A 17,464-nucleotide genomic window follows, 5' to 3' on the forward strand; every position below is an offset into this window, starting at 1 on the left:
TGCTGGATCCCCGGGGGTTTTAGGGAAGAGGGAGGTGAAGCAGCCCTGCAGCGAGGATGGGAGGAGGGTGGGAGACCCTTCACCTCCCCTGGGGCTGCGTGAGGTGCACGCCACGAGCCCCCTCCAGGTCTCTCAGGATCCAGGTTGGGTTAATTCACCTCTCCTTCTGCTTGAATTGCACCTGGTCCGGCTCTGCCATCTCATGCCCAGCCTTGCAGAGGGACAGATGGACGGACGCCCCTCCTGCGCTCCCCTCGGGCGCCTTCCCACGTGCCAAGTGTCCCCTTGGTGTCCCTGCTGGGGCTCTGCCTCTGGCCAAAATGCGCCCGCACCCCTCAGCAGCCGTCCCACGCAGCCCCCTGCCCTCTGCTCGGCACGGCTCTGGGGCTCCACAAGGCGCTCTGAAGGCTTTGCTGAGTTTGTCTAGGTGGTTTTTTCTCCTTCCAAACCCTGCAGATGTTACTGGGGAGGGGAGGAAAGCACGGGAGCGCCGTCCCAGAGCCAAGAGCAGCGAGCAGTGCGGCTGGCTGGGCCCCAGGCGTGCACGGTGTGAAAAGCAAACTCACGTCCCCCCCTCCGCCGGCTTTAAAAACAAAAAAAAAGAAGAAAAAAACCACCATTAATCTTCCCACACCAATTTAACCGGGCCTCTTTTCAGGTCCCCAGCACAGCAACTTCTATCCTCTGATCCTGCCAAGGGTTTTTTTTTTTCCCTTCCAGCCGCCAGATTTCAGCCTGCTGCTGGGAGGGGATGGGAGCAGCGTGGCCGGGGCTTCTCCTCCCCTCTGCGGCGCTGCTCCTCGCACCTCCGGGGCATTTACAGAAGCTAGAACAGGGGAAAGAGGCTTCTGCCCAGGGCAAATCATCCCAGGACGTGTGAACACACCTTCACAAACAGCAGGTGGGGGAGCTGGTTGGTAACACGGCCACGGCCAGCCAAAACCACGCCAGAGACCTGAGAACGCCGCGTCCTCCCTCCTGCTCTCACAGATCCCCCGTCTGCACCCATCCTGGGGTGCAAGGGCAGGCCTGGGGCACGCTGTCCGCAAGAAGGGAGAAGCAATCAGCCCCCCGGGGAAGATGCACGGCACTCTGCTGAGCTGCCCCAGCCCTGAGCACCTCGTTGGAGGTGTTTAATTGGGGTGCGGGGAGCCTGGTGCCACTGAGCTGGGTTCGCTGTGCACTGCAGCACCGTGAAGGATGCAGAGAGGGATGCAGGCTGGTGGGAGGGAGCTGCCTGTGCCCCTGGGGGGCTGAATGCCTGCCAAAGGCACAACGGGTGCTGTTTTTGGGCTGCTTGCACAGACCCGAGGCTGGGCTGACCACATTTTCCATGACCCAACTTAAATTATCCCCCTCTCTGTATACCCTGCCATTAAAGCGCACCCTGAAGCGTAACTTCTCCCGAGGACGGGTAACCTCCCTGCCCCGGTATCCAGTCGCCTCGAGTCTCCCTCTGGAAAATATTTACCACCAAAAAAACATCAAAAAGCCAGGCACAGGCGTGTCAGTGCTCTCCTCCTGGTGTGCTCGCCCCTTTCAGCTCGCTGCTTTGCGCAGGGGATTAAACTCTAGGAGCAGGAGCACGACGGAGCTAAACCCAGCGGAGCACAACTGGAACCACACCATGCTCAGACAGCTTTGGCACAAGCTTTTTTTCGGCCTCATTCACGGGGAATTGGGCGCAAGGGGAGAGGTTTGCAGGGACTTAGAAGGTGATGGCCCAGCTCGGGATGCTCCAGGAGACACAACTGCAAGGTGCAAGCTAGGGCATGGCTGGGATCTTCTTGCTGCATTTAGAGCCTGGTGTTCCCGCTGCATGAACACCGGTGGGTTTTCGTGTCAGCAGAGCACAGAGGGAGCTGGACTTTATCCTGCCTCAGATCAGACCCCAGCTCCTCCTCATGCGTCATGCTCACGTGAGTCAGACAAAGGTCCCAGCACAGCCTCCAGCCCCCAGTGAGGCTGATAGCAGCAGATAAGCAAACAGGAGGATGTAAATAAACAGCTCCCATTTGCAGCTGGAGAAAGGAAAGCAGGACAAACCGAGAAAACAAGCAGTGCCACCGGTGCAGGTTTTTCTCAGAAATCCCCTGCTGTGTTCCCCCGGGCACGGCCGAGCAGCCGACCTGGAAACCACCGCTGCAAGAGGAGCTTGCAGAGGGCAACAACCTGCAGAGCACGGCTTGCCTTCAGCCACGGCCAGCAGCAACCGTGCTTTTAACCTGAGCACGGAAAAGCCCAGCACGCTCTGCCCAAAGGCACCTGGGCTCTGACTTCTCGCTTTCTTCACCACCAGCCCTTCAGCCCCTCGCTAGCAGGAGTCGGGGCTGCGAGACCCGCACAGACGAAAGGAGCAGCTTGTGCAGAAAACGCCGTGCTCACCACAAACCTGTTATCCCGGAACCATTAGGGTGTTTTAACCACATCGAATTTTAACCAGTGCTTTTCAAAACCGAGCCCCAAACCAGCTTTGACACGCAGAGAAACGCGGGGCAGGGAAGCGTGGAGCCAGCGCAGGGCGACGCAGTGCAGCAACCCAAAACCTGACAGCCAGGAGTCTCGCATCCCGACTCATCTACGTATCAAAGGGAATTGCTTGCTTCAGCTTCGCTCCAGCTCCTTTGTGCTGCTGCTGCGCTGCATTTGGGAATCTTAACGAGGTCTCTTGGCTGTTTCTCCACTGGCGCTGGGGAACTGGGAACGGCCGGGAAGAGGAGGGAAGGCGGCGATGACTCAGGACGCCACAGATGCATCATGAGATGCTGGCCCCTGCTCAGCGTGGTGGAGGTGGCGCAACACCTTGTGCTGCTCGAACATGAAAAACATACGTGACAACTTAAAGGGCGCAGATTCAGCCCCATCCAGCCCAAATTCCTCCTCGATTATTTATGGCGAGCGCGTGGAGAGACTCAGAGCAGCTCAGCAAGACCAGACTTAACGGCAAGGTGCCTGAACACAGTCCCCGTGCTAACCTGGCCATCCCCAGCCCATTAGCTGAGAGCTTGTGGGGATCCCAATCTGCCCCAGGACACCGTGAATGTGTGTAGGAACACCACGCAGTGCCCTCGAGCAGGACTAACGTGGCTTAAAGAGCACCCCACACCCCCTTTTCTAGCAGGGGCTGACATTCCAGGTTAGCTATCTCAATTTGCCCTCATCGTTCCCAAAAATGCTTGGCTTGAACCCCCCCTCCTACTATTTTGGTCATTTCTATTTCCTCTGCAGAGAGCAGCAAACGTGGCTGGGAGCCAGCTGAGCAGTGATATTTAATGGATTGACTTGTCTATGGATTTCCTTCAAAAAAATCCCCCCCAAACATTTAAATAAATAGAAGACAGGATTAAATAAATCAGCTTAAAATTACTTTTGAGCCATTCCCAGTTATGTCACATGGAGGAAATGCATCACCGGGGTCCTTTCTTCACTGCTTTTTTCAAATATTAATAAGCAGTGTAATTGCAACATGACTCACTGCAGTCTCCTGCCAAGCCGGAGAGACTATCTGCAAGATGCAGGCTTTCTGGAGCACTGCAAAGGCAGATGTGTGCTTGGGGACTCTTTTGGAAAGGTTTGCATCGTAAGCAGCAGGGTATGGAAAATGGCCAGGCAGCCGCTTGCCTTTGCAAGTGCAAGTCATTCCCTCGCTTGCTCGTTCCCTTCCCTCCTCTCTTAACACCCCCTCGCACCAGGGATTTATTCTGGCGTTGGGGTTTGATGCCCTGAGCGTGTAATCCCAAGCAGGGAGCGTGTGATTTTTATTCCATGAGGAAGATCTGGCCTTGAGAGGCTTCAAGGGCTGCCGGCAGCTTTGTGCAAGCTGCATCTAAACCCGGGCCAGCAGCAGGGGAAGTGCCACCGGTGCCTAACCAGCCGTGGCCCGAAGCCACCGGTACCCCACACAGGCACCAGGAATGCTCTAGAGTGTGGCAGAGAGGGGGGGGAAAAAGAGAAAGATGCTGGTATTGTGAAGACCAGAATGGAAAATGAAACAAAAAAACGAGTAGGAAGAAAGAGAAGGAAACGGGAGAAGAGGCACAGCATCTCAGGAAGGGAGCAACCTGGAGGTGGAAAGCATGGCACTGGGAAGCCGAGGAGCAGGCAGGGGGCTTGGAGAGCCAGGCCAGGGCAGCGGGGAGTGAGCCAAATATTTGTTTGGCTCTCTCCTGAGCCATCCTGCTGCTGCTATAGGTCTAACAGCCAGCCAGCGGGCCTGAAAGCTCACCCCTACAGCATGGGCTTGGGGCAGAGAGCAGCACAGATGGACATTTCCCCTTAGCTTTAACGACTTCAAAAAACATCACGAGAGTTAAAAACCCACCCTGCCCTTTGCAGCAGGGGTTTACAAAGAGGGAACAGTCAGGATTTACAAAGGGGGGACAGTTGGGCACGTTTTGTGTCCTCCCCAGGAGCCGCGGTGTGAACGCAGCGCCCCAGTCCTGGCGGGGGCACCGTCCCTGCCTCCTGCTGCGGCGGGTGCCTGGGAGCAGTGAGGCAGCAGGCTGGCATCACACGGGTCCATGCACCAGGAATAAAGCTTAACCTGCCGGGAAAATATCCCATGTGGGGGCAAATATCCCGTGTAGCATGGAAGAATAAAGCTCGACCTGCTGGGAAAAGGGAAAACGCCGCGTGTTTGGGCCTACCCCGCAGCTCCGCTCCAGGCCCCGGCGTGCTGTTGCTGCACGGGCTGGGCCCGGCGTGGTTGCTCAGAGGGTGTCTCAAAGGCATGTTGACACAGACGATGAGATGAGGTAGTGTCTGAATTCTGAGCCTGGGGATGCGGGAAGGGGCTAAAGGCAGGAGACTGCCCCCTGAGCATGGGGCAGCGTGGCGGTCGCACCACAGGGGCAGCTCTACCAGGCACGGCTGATGGGGCCCTGCCAGCGGTGGGCACTGCTTAACTGCTTTGCCAGGTCTCAGCTAAGTTTTTAAGGCATCTGGTGGAAAAAATCCCCATCTGCATGCTGCTGGCAGGAGGTGTCTGAATTCCCACTCACCCAGCCCCACACATGGCACCAGGGTAAGACATCACCTCTGGCGCTTGAATCCCAGAGCCTTGAGCCTTCCCAGGCAGGCAGAAAGGATTTTTAGGAGTGACCAGCTCTCGGAGGTGGAAAGGAAGCCTCACACAGTCAAAAGGTACGAACGACACCAGCCTAACAGGACTCTCAGCTTGGCAAGGGTGCAGCCTGTTACCTGTGGGCTCCAGGTCTGGCCACCAGGGCTGAACTCCCTGGTGTCAGCGCTGGCCAAGCCTCATGAAATTCCCAGGTTCAACCCAACCAAACCAGGCAAAGCTGCTCCAAAACTTGGCTGGCAGTGGGGACGGGGAGCTTCCAGTTAGACTGGAAGCACTGCACTTCCAGCAGCGGCAGCACCTACCTCATCCGACTCGTCCGAGAGGGTCCGCAGCAGTATGGGGAAGAGGCTGTCAGTGTGCCGGAACATCTAGAACCAGAGAGGTGAACACCATCAGTCCCACAGGCCCCACTGTCACCCTCCAAGGGACCCCTTGCATCTCTGGGGATGCTGCTGAAAGCTTCACCAGCATTTTCCATCCTACCTGCAAGCATCTCCCTAAAGCTACTGGGCTAGTAGCAGCTGAAGCCTTCATGAAAAATGCAGGCAGACATTTGGTTACAAAGCTATCAAGATAATTAAAGGCAATTTGAAGATAGAAATTGGGGTACCTCTGCAGACAGATCTGCTTCTGGGGCAGCACAGCACAGCTGTACCATGCTGCAAAGGCCCACGATCACGTCACCACGACTGTCCCTAAACCAAGCATCCAACTCTTTTCCTGCACTGCTACCCATAGTTAAGCCCCACTGACCAACTTCAACCTGGGGGTTTATTGCCAACACACCCCAGTTTTTTTCCTAACCTTCTGACAATGCCCTGCCCAACCCCAAGTCAGCGTGGCTCTGCCCTCCTGCAGCACCTCCAGCTGCTCCAGACCCCGATCCCACCGGATCAAAGAACAAAGACCAAAGCCCGGGTGCCCCTTTCCCACCCAAGTACCAGTCGAGGAGCAGCTGGGAGCTGACAACCTCAGCCCCACCGAGGAAGTCAGAGGCTCAGGTGCTGAGTCCTACACCTACCTTCCGAGGAGTCTTGATGTAGAGGTGGTAGAGCCATTTCAGGACCGCAATCCTGGTCATCATCCCAATGGAGGTGTCATGAAGGTGGCAGTCCAGCACCTGAACGATGCCATCGAGGTTCAGGGTCACCTGGATCCTTTCAGAGCTGCACAGAAAAGAAAGTGGCTGGGTTCAGCGCTGTGGTGCCCACCTCACTCCTCCCACGACGAGGAGGTTCATAGCACACCACAGGCTGGATCAAACATCTCAGCCCAAACCCTAAAACATCCAAACCACCCCCTGGGCCCGATCCAGCCCCGTGCAGTCCTGCCGCCCACATTTCTTATTTGGTACATCCAGATCTGCTCAGGGCTGCCCAAGAACTGTGCTCGTATCTTCAGGAGTTACAGGAACATGGAAGTAAGCTCAGGGCTTTCAGGGTCCCACCAACACAGGCCAGGCTCGTGCTGCACACAGGTGTAAATTCAGCCCGGGGAGAGAACTGAACAAAACCAACAACACCCAGGTAGCTCCGGCCTGGCTGCTCCAGCCTTCCCGTTCCTTCCTGAACCCAGCGCCACGGCTGTGTGGAGATGCTGGTCCATATGGCAGTCACCAGGTTTGGGGTTCAGGGATTAAAGATACATGAAACATTCACAACCCAAGTTTTATGGGTTCAGATGTCTCCAGAGAACACCACCCCAATGTCCTCGGACGTGGCCAGATGGGGCCACTCACTCCACCAAGGGAGGGCATTCAGCCCCATGACCCAACTGAGGGCTGCAGGAGGTCCCCAGTGGTTTTGGGGGGCAGCTCTGCCACAAGGCCACCCCGAGGACACCATGGTGGCTCCCAAAAGCCACTGCCAAGAGGAAAGCTAAAGACAACTCATCATCCAGGGACAAAAGTGAGCAACTCCTTGGTTCATGAGGACACTGCCTCCTTTATAACACCAGTGGCCTCCAGACCCTCAGCTTTTACTGTGGTGAAGCACGTTCCAGCTTCTCCCAAAACAGGACCCATGTCTGGCACAGCCAGGAGACCCCAAGGCAGGAGAAGCGATGCTACAGCATTTTTTTGTCCCTTCTGTGCTTGCCATGGACTGGGCCGAGGAGCGAGGGGTGAAGCAGACCTCCAAGAGCAGCTGCACCGAAGAGCCAGAGCCAAGTCACTCCTCTCCTAGCCGAGCCACTGAATTATTCAAGGCTGGGCCAAGCTCCTGCAGGTTTTTCTATGGTGTGCAGAGCTCCTCTGCATCACGTTTGATAAGAAATCCTAAAGGGCAGGCTTCTTCATGGTATAATTTGCAAGTAGAAGTGTGGCTTAATAGGATTTGATCCTCCCCAGGACATGCGTTATAAGGGCTGGATGAGGAGGCTGCAGCCCCTGACAGCTCTGCAAGTATCTGACTGCTTCATCTGCGTCACGTAACAGATGCTCGGGCCCGCAAATTGCCTCGTGAGCTGGCTGGAGTTGTGCTTTGATGTTGCAAACATCAGCCGAGGGCTAAACATTCAGAGCAGAGAGGAAGGAGGGATGGACTCAGGCTGCTGCTGCTGCTGCTGCTTAGAGGGCCCAGGAGGAGCTCAGGAGAGGGGGATCCCCCCCAAGAGCAGCATCCCTGTGGATTTAAGCCACTCTGACCCTGGAGAGGTGTCGGTGAATGGTCCTGCACCTCTCCCCCCTGCCCCAGCCCCCTAATTCCTGCTCCCCACCTCTTCTGGGATCAGCAGCAGCTCACCCAGGAGGCTGCTCTCACCAACCCGTTTCCCTGCAGACTCCGCTCCCTCCCCTGCGCTCCACCTGCCACGAGGCTCCCGACCGAAGAGCATCACGAATCCTTGACCTGATTACATCTCCACGCCAAAGCACGCCTTTGCCTGCGCAGGAGGGGAGTTATCTCGGGGGTAACGTGAGGAATGTGCCTGGTGTTTGCACGGGAAGATGCCGGAGTGGTGGGTGATGCTGGCTGGGGACGCAGGGCTGCAAGGTTTGTGGCGGCACCGCAACGGAGCCATTTCCTACCTGCTTGTGCAAAACGAGCTCATCAAAACCCTCTCCCCGGTGCCACGGCACGTGCACAGCGGCACGCTGCCCCTGACCGCGCTCCTCCACGCAGGAGCAGCACCAGATTTTGCTGCATTTCCAGGGAGAAAGGCGCTAGTAAAGCACTGCAAGCGCTCCTGCAGCCGGCTCAGGGCTTGCCCGTGCGTCCTGGCTTTCCTTAATCCCCAGGCAGCCCCGAGCGGGCGCCTGGGAGCGAGGGTAATGGCATTGCCTTAATGCGATCCGCTCGGGCCGCCACGCGGGCTCCCAGCATCGACAGCTGTGCCAGGGCAGATGTCGGATGCGATCGCTTCCATCTCACCCACTACCCTACTTTCTCCCCCGCTGCTCCGGAGGGCTGGCGCAGCCCTGGCGCCTCCCGCCTGCTTCTCGTGCTGCAGCGAGCAGTTTTACGGTGAATTTAGCAACAGTGGGAGCTGCAGCAGGCTCTCGCCTCTGGATATTGGAGCCTCTTTTTGCATTTTTCCCCCGCCCAGCAGTGGCTGGGGAACCTGACCCCTCCTTGCAAGCGGTCCTGTCAGCTCGTTCCCCATCTCAGAAGGCATCCTCCAGCACGCAAACGCTTTTCTCTTTCCAAGCGCATTCAATCCATGGGGATGGTTTTCACCCCATTTCCCTTATCAGCTTGTTTTCTCAGCTCTTTGCTGTCTTCAGGATCTTCTGCCATCTCTCTCCTCGGCAGCTGCTTTTCACTGCCAGGCTCTGAGCTGTCATCTCCCTCCTGGCCCCCTGCCCGGCCCAGCTGCTTTCCTGACCCCGTTTTCAGACAAGGTTAAGGTCCGGGCCAGGCTCTAGCCTTTAAGCGGGCTCAGCAAGCTGCAGTGCCAAGGGTGGAAATACCCAGGTTCTTTCATTGCGGTCCAAGTCACAAGGGCACGTCCCATATGGGCTGGCAGCTGGGCTGCTGAACCGGCCGGAGCCACTGGCCAGGAGGTAAATAGTTCCTCCCCGCTCCCCGTGCCACAAGCTGTCACTTTCTCATTCTCCATCGCTCTCGTGTCCGTGCTGCTGGCTTCTTCCTGCTCAGCCAGCCCCAGGTCACTGTGACAAAAGCTAGGGCAGGGTGCCCAAGGCCAGCACGAGGCAGAGCCCAGCTCCCCTCGGCATCAGGAGGCTCTCGGGCCAGGAGGAGCCTCCCCACGAAGCCATGCTGGAGCCCAAAGCTGCAATTTCAGCTTTGTGCTCAGCCCTACCTACCATTATCTAAAATCGTCTGATGTAGAGGCGGCTGCGGACAGCTCAGCCACGTGGCAGCAGCCTGCCCTTTCCGCGGGGTGACAGGGGGCACGGATGGCATCTGGATGTACCGCAGACCACGCTGCTGCTGTCCTGGGGGAGACGGCCTCGACGCCTGTCCTCACGGCCTGGGACTCGTGTTTCCAGCCTTGCAGGAGCTGTCAGCCCTGCCCGAGAGGCAGAGGCACATTAGATGGTGACTGTGGGCTGTGGGAACCTGGAGCAGTGCCCCGAGGTCACTGGGTCTGGCAGGTCAGGAAGGAGGCAGCCCGGTCCCACTGCGGGAGCAGAGACCAGAGGCAGCAAAACCTGAGACTTGCTGTGCTGCTGAGCATCACCCAAAAGAAATCTTCCTCGCATTGGCAAGGATCACAAAGGCTCCTCTGGAGCCTCCCAGGCCTTTATCTGGTTTGGTGTGGGATCATCATCCCGGCACCCCTGTTTAACTCCTGCGTATCCAGCCCTGCTGAGTGCCTGCCAGCCAAGCAGGACGGCTGGGAAGCGGCCTCAAACTGCTCGAGTCCTGCACTGAAATGTGGATGAGGTTACAGGAGCCTGAAACACGCCTTCCATTTCGGTCCCTCGGGGCAGGACAGCTGTCTGCGTCGTCTCTTTCAGCAGCTCACATGGAAGGAAGGAAATCAGCACTCCGCTCCAGGAGCCACAACTCGACCTCCCCTTCCTGAGCTGGGCTCAAACTAGCGATGGCAGGATCAGCTAGGCCACGGAAAGGCTCCAGCAGCTCTGGAACGTGGCTCTGGTCCGCTTCACTTCTGCACAAGCTGATGGCAGAGACCCCGCCTGCCCAGAAGCCCCGAAAGCAGCCTCTCCTGGGAGCCAGCTTCTGCCTCAGCACAGCCCCAGCCCTGATTTCCAAGCGAATGCCACCAGGAAGCTCCCTCCAAGCGAAGCTGGCAGTCACCACGGAGCATTTCTGGACGGCTGACAGCACGTTTTAGGAGAAGAGGGGGGTCACTGTGGCCACAGGAATGCGCCCGGCATCCGCCCACCGAGCATCCAGCCCTCGCCATCTCCCTGCGGCGCATCTCCACGCGACGTGCCCGCGGCCGCCGGGCCGTGAAGCTGCACGGCTCCTCTCTCTGCCCCCGCTGAACGAGGTCGAGGTCGTCCTCCTTCCCCTGCTGCTGCCTCGCCGTCCTCACGCCGGCTGGTGGCTGCGCGGGGAGGGCAGGGGAAGGGGCCGTGAGAGCCGGGCGCCTGGCGCGGGGCCACGCTTCAGCGCTGCTCTCAGGGGGAGACCGGGGAGAGGGGGGGGGAAGAGGACAAAAACACGAGCAAAGAGTGACTTCATCCTAAAAGGCAGCTGCAGCTTCCTCCGGCTGCAGCCTTCCCGGCCTGGAAGGGCAGCAGAATGGTTTCCCGTGGTGCTGCCTTGACACCCAGCGGGCACTCGGCACGCGGGCAGCTGCCTGCTGCCGGCTCTGAATTGCGCCTGCCCGGCATCGCCTGGCCCTGCAGCCAGCAGCCTGGGATACACGGGCTCGAGGGATTGCTGAAAGCACCCTTCTGCTTCTGCTCCTGCAGCTCTAGAGGTGCAATTTGGCTTCTCCGAGTTCCCACAGGACAGATTTCCTACAGACCTGAACCCCTGGATGCTGGCTACCCCAGCAGATGGGCAGAGAAGCAATATCCAAGTCGGAAACGAGACACAGAGCACCAGGCAGGCGTCCCAGACTCCCATCGGTCACATACAGCCCCCAACCCCCTGCCAGACCCCCCAGCGAGTGCCCTGGGGAAAAGCTGTCAGGTCCCCGTGCTGAGCCAGGATGGTGAAACAGGCTTCCTGGCAGGTGTGCCCCGTGCCACAGCCCGGCATCTCCTGCTCAGCAGGCTTCAGGGAGCTCAAACCCAAGCCGCTTTGCCAAAAATCTCATCTCCATGCTTCCCTGCCTGTGTTGCTCCAAACTGAGCTCCTACACTGCGTGGGGCAGCTGGCAGGAGCCAAGGACACCCACAGCCACCGAGCACGGGGCACAGCAGCATCCCTCCTGCTGAGCTCAGAGCTGCCTTTCCTCCCTCTCTTCCCCAGATCAAGATCTCCAGGACAGAGACTCCGTTACTGCGTGTCCCCTTGACTCAGTGCCTCGCGTTTTCTCCCTTTCCCCCTTCCAGTTTCAGCCCCGTACGCCCACTTTGGCACCTGCTCCAAGCAGGCAGGAGGCTGGCAGGGAGCAGGGCCAGCAGGACTGCAAGAAAGCTGGGGAGAACCACTCGACAGCCGCAAAACGGAGTCTGCAGGCAAATGAAGGAAGCGGAGGGGTTCACAGAGCAGAGCTGGGAAGCTGGCATCGGCTCTTGGATGTGCTACAATGGGTACCACAGGTCAGGATGCAGCTGGAGTAACACATCGTATTCTGGGGACCACACCAGGGAGGGAATATAGGCAGGAGCACAACGAAGGTGCTGGAAATCATGATCTCTGATGAAAGGAACGGCGGCAGCAGCAGGATAGCTGGGGGAGAGGGTGGATGTGTCACTGAATTCACCGACAGCTGGATGAGAAGGAAGGTACGCGCAGGAGAGAGGAGTTAGGTGCGATTTGGAGAGGGATGGCGCTGGGCACGAAGCAGCTCCCCGGGACGTGGGCCCTACAAATGCCACGCGGGGGACAGGCTGGTGGCAGTGGCTGCCAGGACACCTCAGCCCCAGGCAGCTGGAGCTGGGCTGCTCAGCGCCGGCCCCACAGCTCCGTGCCGTGGTGGGCTGCCAGGACTGCAGCGCGGATCCCCGAGGGCCTTGAGCTCTTCCACCAGCCTCAGGCGCTTGGTGTTCACCCGAGGCCGATGCCTCCGTGTGAGATCAACCCCCCGCAGCGTGGGGAGGAACCGAGGACCTCCTGCTGCACGCAGCCAAAGTGGAAGAAGCAAAATAAGCGTTCACTCCTCCCCACCTTCACTCCTCTTTAAGCTGAAGCCTCCAACCAGGCGGGACTGAACACAGGAGGGGTGTAAAAAACCAAGTGCATGGACTCGCTGCCTCACCTGGCCTCCTGCATTTTGCAAGGTATCAAAAGCCCCCCATTTACCCCAGAAATGAGAGGTTTTGGTGCAGATGCATCCCCTGTCGTGCATCCCGCTGGGACCCGTGAGGCCCCGCTTGCTTTCAGCCCACAGCACGCTTCCCCTTGGCTCTGCCAGCACCCCCCAGTCAGCCTGCGAGGAGCTCCCCTACCTGCTCGCCGGGAAGACGCCGGTGTTGCTCACGCTGGAGTCACCAGATGCATCCAGAGAGCCTGGGGGCAGACAGAGAGGAGGCAGTGAGCAGGACTGGGAGGCTGGAGGGCAGCACGGCCTCCTGCACAGACATCACCAGCCGTCATTTCAGGGTCCAGGGTCCCCAGGGATCCCTTTTTCCCGTGGTGGACTCCACACGGAGGCCAAGCAACCCGAGCAGCCTCTGCTCCGTGCTAGACAGGGGTCTCTGAGGAGCCACTTGGAAACAAGCACGCAGGCTGAGCCCCACCAAAGCTGCTTCTAGCTCAGCCAGAGACCCTTCAGCAAGGGATTTTAGAGCTCCAGGTGTGCAGCAGAGCGCAGACGTCTGCACAAGTCCACGAGCCTGTGCTGGCCACCATTTGAAACTGGGGCTTAGAAGCGCGGTGACAAAGCACCGCGACAAGATGAGCTTGACTCTGAATGCCCCCTTGTGCCAGCTGCCTCTACTCACACGCAGCAGAACTGCCACATCAGCACAAAGCGGGAGCAGAGCTGGGAATTTCGGCTGTAAAGCACCACAGATCTGTCTCCTCCTGCCTGCCTCCAGGTGCGTCGTCGTCTACCCGAAGGAGCAGATATCGACGCAAAACGTAACTGCTTCGATATTTTAACTAAAGAATGCCTCACGACAACTCGGGGAGGGGAAAAATAAAAAAAGTTTGGCTGCTGCAACGCAGCATTACGCTCTTCCCCTGCATCCCTTCCAAAAAGCTGCTGCATTGGCCGGGAATCGAACCCGGGCCTCCCGCGTGGCAGGCGAGAATTCTACCACTGAACCACCAATGCTGCCTGCGCTGCTCAGCCCCCGCGCGCATCGCCTCCAGCGCCTCCCGCTGCAGCCTCCAGCCCCTGCCCCTGCCCTGCTCCTTCCCATGCAGGGTGGTCCAAAAGCTGCCTGTGGATATGTTATAGAAAAGCCCTGGGCTGAACACGCAGCCCCAGAAGAGAAAGATCAGCCTACGTTGTTTAAATGTTACGTGTGTTTCGTGTGCCTGGGCTGCGATGTGCCAGAGGTAGCACGAAGCCATCAAGGGACAACAGCGCCTGCCGAAGGGATGCTGGCAGGCTAAAGCTGCTCTGCCTGCAGGCCTCGGTCCCCCAGAACCCTCTCAGTTTACTTTTTTCTCCCTTCGGTACTCTTCCAGGCCTCCCACCACACTTGTCACCTTTTGTCTTTCCTGTTCTGCTGTAGCCTTCTGGTCATCTTGGCACTAGGACAACGCAAGCGTGATGGCCTCAAAAGCTTGGGAAGGACCAAAAATTCTTTCTGTTCTTTATCTTTCTGCAACATACACTTCCCTCCATGCACATGCCGATGCTCTCTGGCCTCTGTTAGCAGTCTCCCAGGACTAGCACAGCTCTGAGCTCTCCTTGGGGTGACAGTGGCTCCTCTCAAGCCAGCTGCTGCAGGACAGATGGGCTGTGCTCTTCCCGTGTTACATAGCAAGACACTATCATTTAACTGAAATGATGTTTTTTGGGTCAGTTTATGGCTAAGTCGAAGTGGATCGTGGTGAGGGGGTGTTCCCCAGGGAGTACAGCACTGATGGGGCTACAGGCTGGATCAGCGACCCGCTCTGCAGACAGCACCAAACGCGTCTGTCTCAGCAGTGGATCATCGGTGAAACAGGACTCCAAAGCTCATAGAAAGCGCAGTTCCCTGCCCCAAAGAACCAAATCAACTCTGGCACTAATCCTAAAGACCCTCACCACGCTTCTTACAGCCCAGGTGAACATGGACTCACCGCTGGACGCTGCCTCTGGCTCGGGGACGGGCTCCTCTGAGGGTGGCTCCGCCGGCGGGGCTGTCGCCTGCTTGGCCTCATCCATTTCATCGTCCTCCGGGATGACGAGCTTCATCAGGCTCTGGTTGCACACGTTTGCCACCTCTTTGATGTCTGAGTGGAGGCAGTGTAAGGAACACGCGGTCCCAGGCATGCGCGGTGCCGCAGGGGGCCAGGCGCGGAGGAGCCACCGCAGCCCCGGCCCCAGCCCCAGCGCCCCTCGCGTCCACGCGGCCGGGGCAAGCTCTGGCTCTCGGAGAGGCTCCTGGCTGCCTCCGGGAGCAGCTCAGGTACAAGGATACTCTTCTTGCGGTCGTCGTAGGAGAGGCAGGGCAGGACAGCGGTCAGGATCCCCGAGGAGTAGGGCAGCATCACCCGGCCAGCCAGCTGGATGAACTCCCTCATCCAGCACATGGCTGTCAGCTGGATCAGGTCGTCTGGGGGAAAAAAAAAACAAACAAAAAAACAGGACAAGCAGAGGTGAGACAGAGACAGCAAACCCCACGGGACAGGGACCACGTGCAACCAGAGCTGACAAGCCCCCTTCTCCAGCCAGTACTCTAGTCTAGATGCCTCTTCGCAAGGTTTTCATGCACGGACAGCAAAGGTGCGAGGTGGTAGCAGGGCTGGTTAAGAGGAAAACCCACTGAGCGCTGCTCACCCGCGGCCTGGCAATGGATCACCAGGATATTGGCCATTTCTGCGAACTTGACGCTGGGAGGATTCTTCTTGATCTCCTTGAGGAACTCCCCGAGGGCCACCTCGCACCTGCGGGCAGGCAGAGCGGGTGAGTTAGGAGGTACAGAGGGCAGCCTGGACACACGTGCCAAGAGGGGACACGGGTGTCACGGGGCTTGTGCTCACCCCCCCTGCTTCCTCCTAGCCCCAGGTCCTCAGCAGAGGACCGAGCACGTCTGTCCCCAGGGGTAATGTCCGTTTTTGTTTTGTTTTAAGGAGCCACGCTCTCCTACGAGCTCCAGACACAGACTTTGTAGCAAGGGCAAGAGCTGGGCTGCAGACCCCGCTGTGCCCGCTCCGTTTTTGGTCCCAATTTACCCCAACAGCAACGATGGAGGCAGTGGAAGTGCCACACGTCTTCCCACTCGAGAACAAAGAACATGCACACGCCGGGAAGCACAGAAGCACGGAGGAACCAGTAGGGCCCGGTGATGGGATGGACCTGGGCCTGTCTCACCACTGATTTATGCCCGAGCAAACAGGTCCTCCTGCTGCACAGCCCCTCTGATCTCCCTGCGAACCCCCAGCCGCTCCTGAGCTTAAAAACGCTCCTCAAGACTTCAGACCTGGCAGTGGAGCTGAAAAGCGAGCTCGTGGTGCTGGCTCCCAGGAGCTGCTGGGCTTGGTGCCGTGCCCTGCTGAGCCCCTGAGGCCCCCAAATCTCACCCCCAGCCCCGGCAGCACAAAGGAATGAGGGTGCTGTGCTCAGGGGATGGGAAGGTACGGCCAAACCCAGCCAGCACAGCCAGACCACGACGTCCCCCACAGCCACTGCAGCCAAAACAACCCGGGGGAGTGAGGCCCTGGCCAAGGACACTTTGATTCACCACACACAAGTGGTTTGGCTATGGTTATACACAAGAATTAAGCCGGTGAAAGGTGACAGCAAAGGGGCAGGGACATGCGCTGGCCCCGGAGCAGAACGTGGACCCGCACCCAGCCAGGCCCCACACTCACATCTTCCGTATTTCTTTGCTGTTGTCTCCCAGGATCTGGAAGAGCCCGTCCAGGATTTCTGGCAGGTAATCCAAGAGGTTGATGTCAGGCACAGACTCTAAGACCAGGATCTAGCTCAGGGAAGGTGCGAGAAAAGACGGGTGAGTTTTGGAGAAGCCACCTAACCCCACCGGCACAAATCTGGCGCAGTGCTGAGGAACAGAGGCATTCAGAGCTGGGCTGCAGGAAGGAGGGGAGCGTGGCTGCCATGTGGGCCAGGAGGGAAGTATGAGAAGATGGTGTGGAGTTGCCCACTGTGGAAAGAAGCCAGGCTAGCAAAGGAGACGGGTGATCAGTCTGCAGCACTGCTGCATTTCCAATCACAGCTCTGTAACAGCAGGGAGCAGGAACGACTGCCACGGTGCATGCAGGCAGATGTGGAACGGCAAATCGTGAGGCTGAAAGAGAGCCCAAGGGCACACATCCCTCCAAAGCCCTGGGTGGACTGTGTCAGCTCCTGCCTTGCACAGAAATGAGAAAGCTCATGGAGATCTGTGCCTCCTGGAGAGCAGCATCTCCCCAGCACCGCTGGGTTTGCAGGGGTACCTTAACCCCTCCTTTAGGAAGGGAGCAGTGCCCCTCGGGAGACTGTAGCCTCTGGATCACAATATATTGATTTACACGAGCAGTGCTTGGTGTTTTCTAACTCGCTGAGCAAAGCTCTGAACCAGGTTGGCAGAAGCACATCACGTACCCGTGACTACAGCGACACGGCAGGGAGGTGGCGTTTCAAAGAGCAGATGAAAATCTCTGCTGGCTTACAGAACCTGCCCAAATAAATTCAGGTCCCTGAGTTCACCCATCGCCACGGCCACCTGCTGCTTGCCCAGACAGAGGATGCTGAGGGGCCGCAGTGTTTCAGAGGCTGCATACGAAGCCCGTGCGTACCTACCCAGGATATGATGAACTGCCGGGCGTACTGGTTGTTGGAGTAAATCCTCTCACGCAGCAGCGGGATGAAGCCCACCAAGTCGAACTGGTTGCTCTCCGTCACGATGTCCTGCAGAACCCAAGTGTGTCAGAAGGGACCTCGAGCACCCAGAGCATGCCCCAAGGCCAAGCAGTCCCCCCCAGCCAGCTGCTTTTAAGGCACATGACGGGGAAAAGACCTCAAATCCTTGATAAGCGGGTCTGTCAGAGACAGCCGGGAGACCTCGGGAGTCCTCATGAGAAAGACTCGTGGTTTGTTGAGGGCTGGGGCAGGAATTCCCCTCGGGCAGTGAATAACTCTGAGCTGGACCCACAGAGGAAGGCTCCTGCTTGGGATGTGAGCAGGAGGGGCTTGCCCTTCTGATTCACGCCTCGCTGCTGTTCTGCACACACG

General features: G+C 58.3%; 1 protein-coding gene across 1 annotated transcript in view; it reads right to left on the reverse strand.

The window, feature by feature from the left end:
• The window catches only part of VAC14 (VAC14 component of PIKFYVE complex), a 45,893-nt gene that overhangs the window by 23,223 nt on the left and 5,206 nt on the right, over positions 1-17,464 (reverse strand). The window contains exons 5-12 of the mRNA XM_082769699.1: positions 17,033-17,140; positions 16,102-16,211; positions 15,068-15,174; positions 14,709-14,843; positions 14,368-14,520; positions 12,579-12,639; positions 6,105-6,249; positions 5,386-5,451 (exon numbers count right to left, since the gene is read on the reverse strand). Coding sequence (XP_082625825.1) covers positions 5,386-5,451; positions 6,105-6,249; positions 12,579-12,639; positions 14,368-14,520; positions 14,709-14,843; positions 15,068-15,174; positions 16,102-16,211; positions 17,033-17,140 — 885 coding nt within the window. The remainder of the gene's footprint in view (positions 1-5,385; positions 5,452-6,104; positions 6,250-12,578; positions 12,640-14,367; positions 14,521-14,708; positions 14,844-15,067; positions 15,175-16,101; positions 16,212-17,032; positions 17,141-17,464) is intronic.

This window comes from Aythya marila (genome assembly GCF_965140915.1).
Source record: "Aythya marila genome assembly, chromosome: 12".
Classification (NCBI taxonomy): Eukaryota; Metazoa; Chordata; class Aves; order Anseriformes; family Anatidae; genus Aythya; species Aythya marila.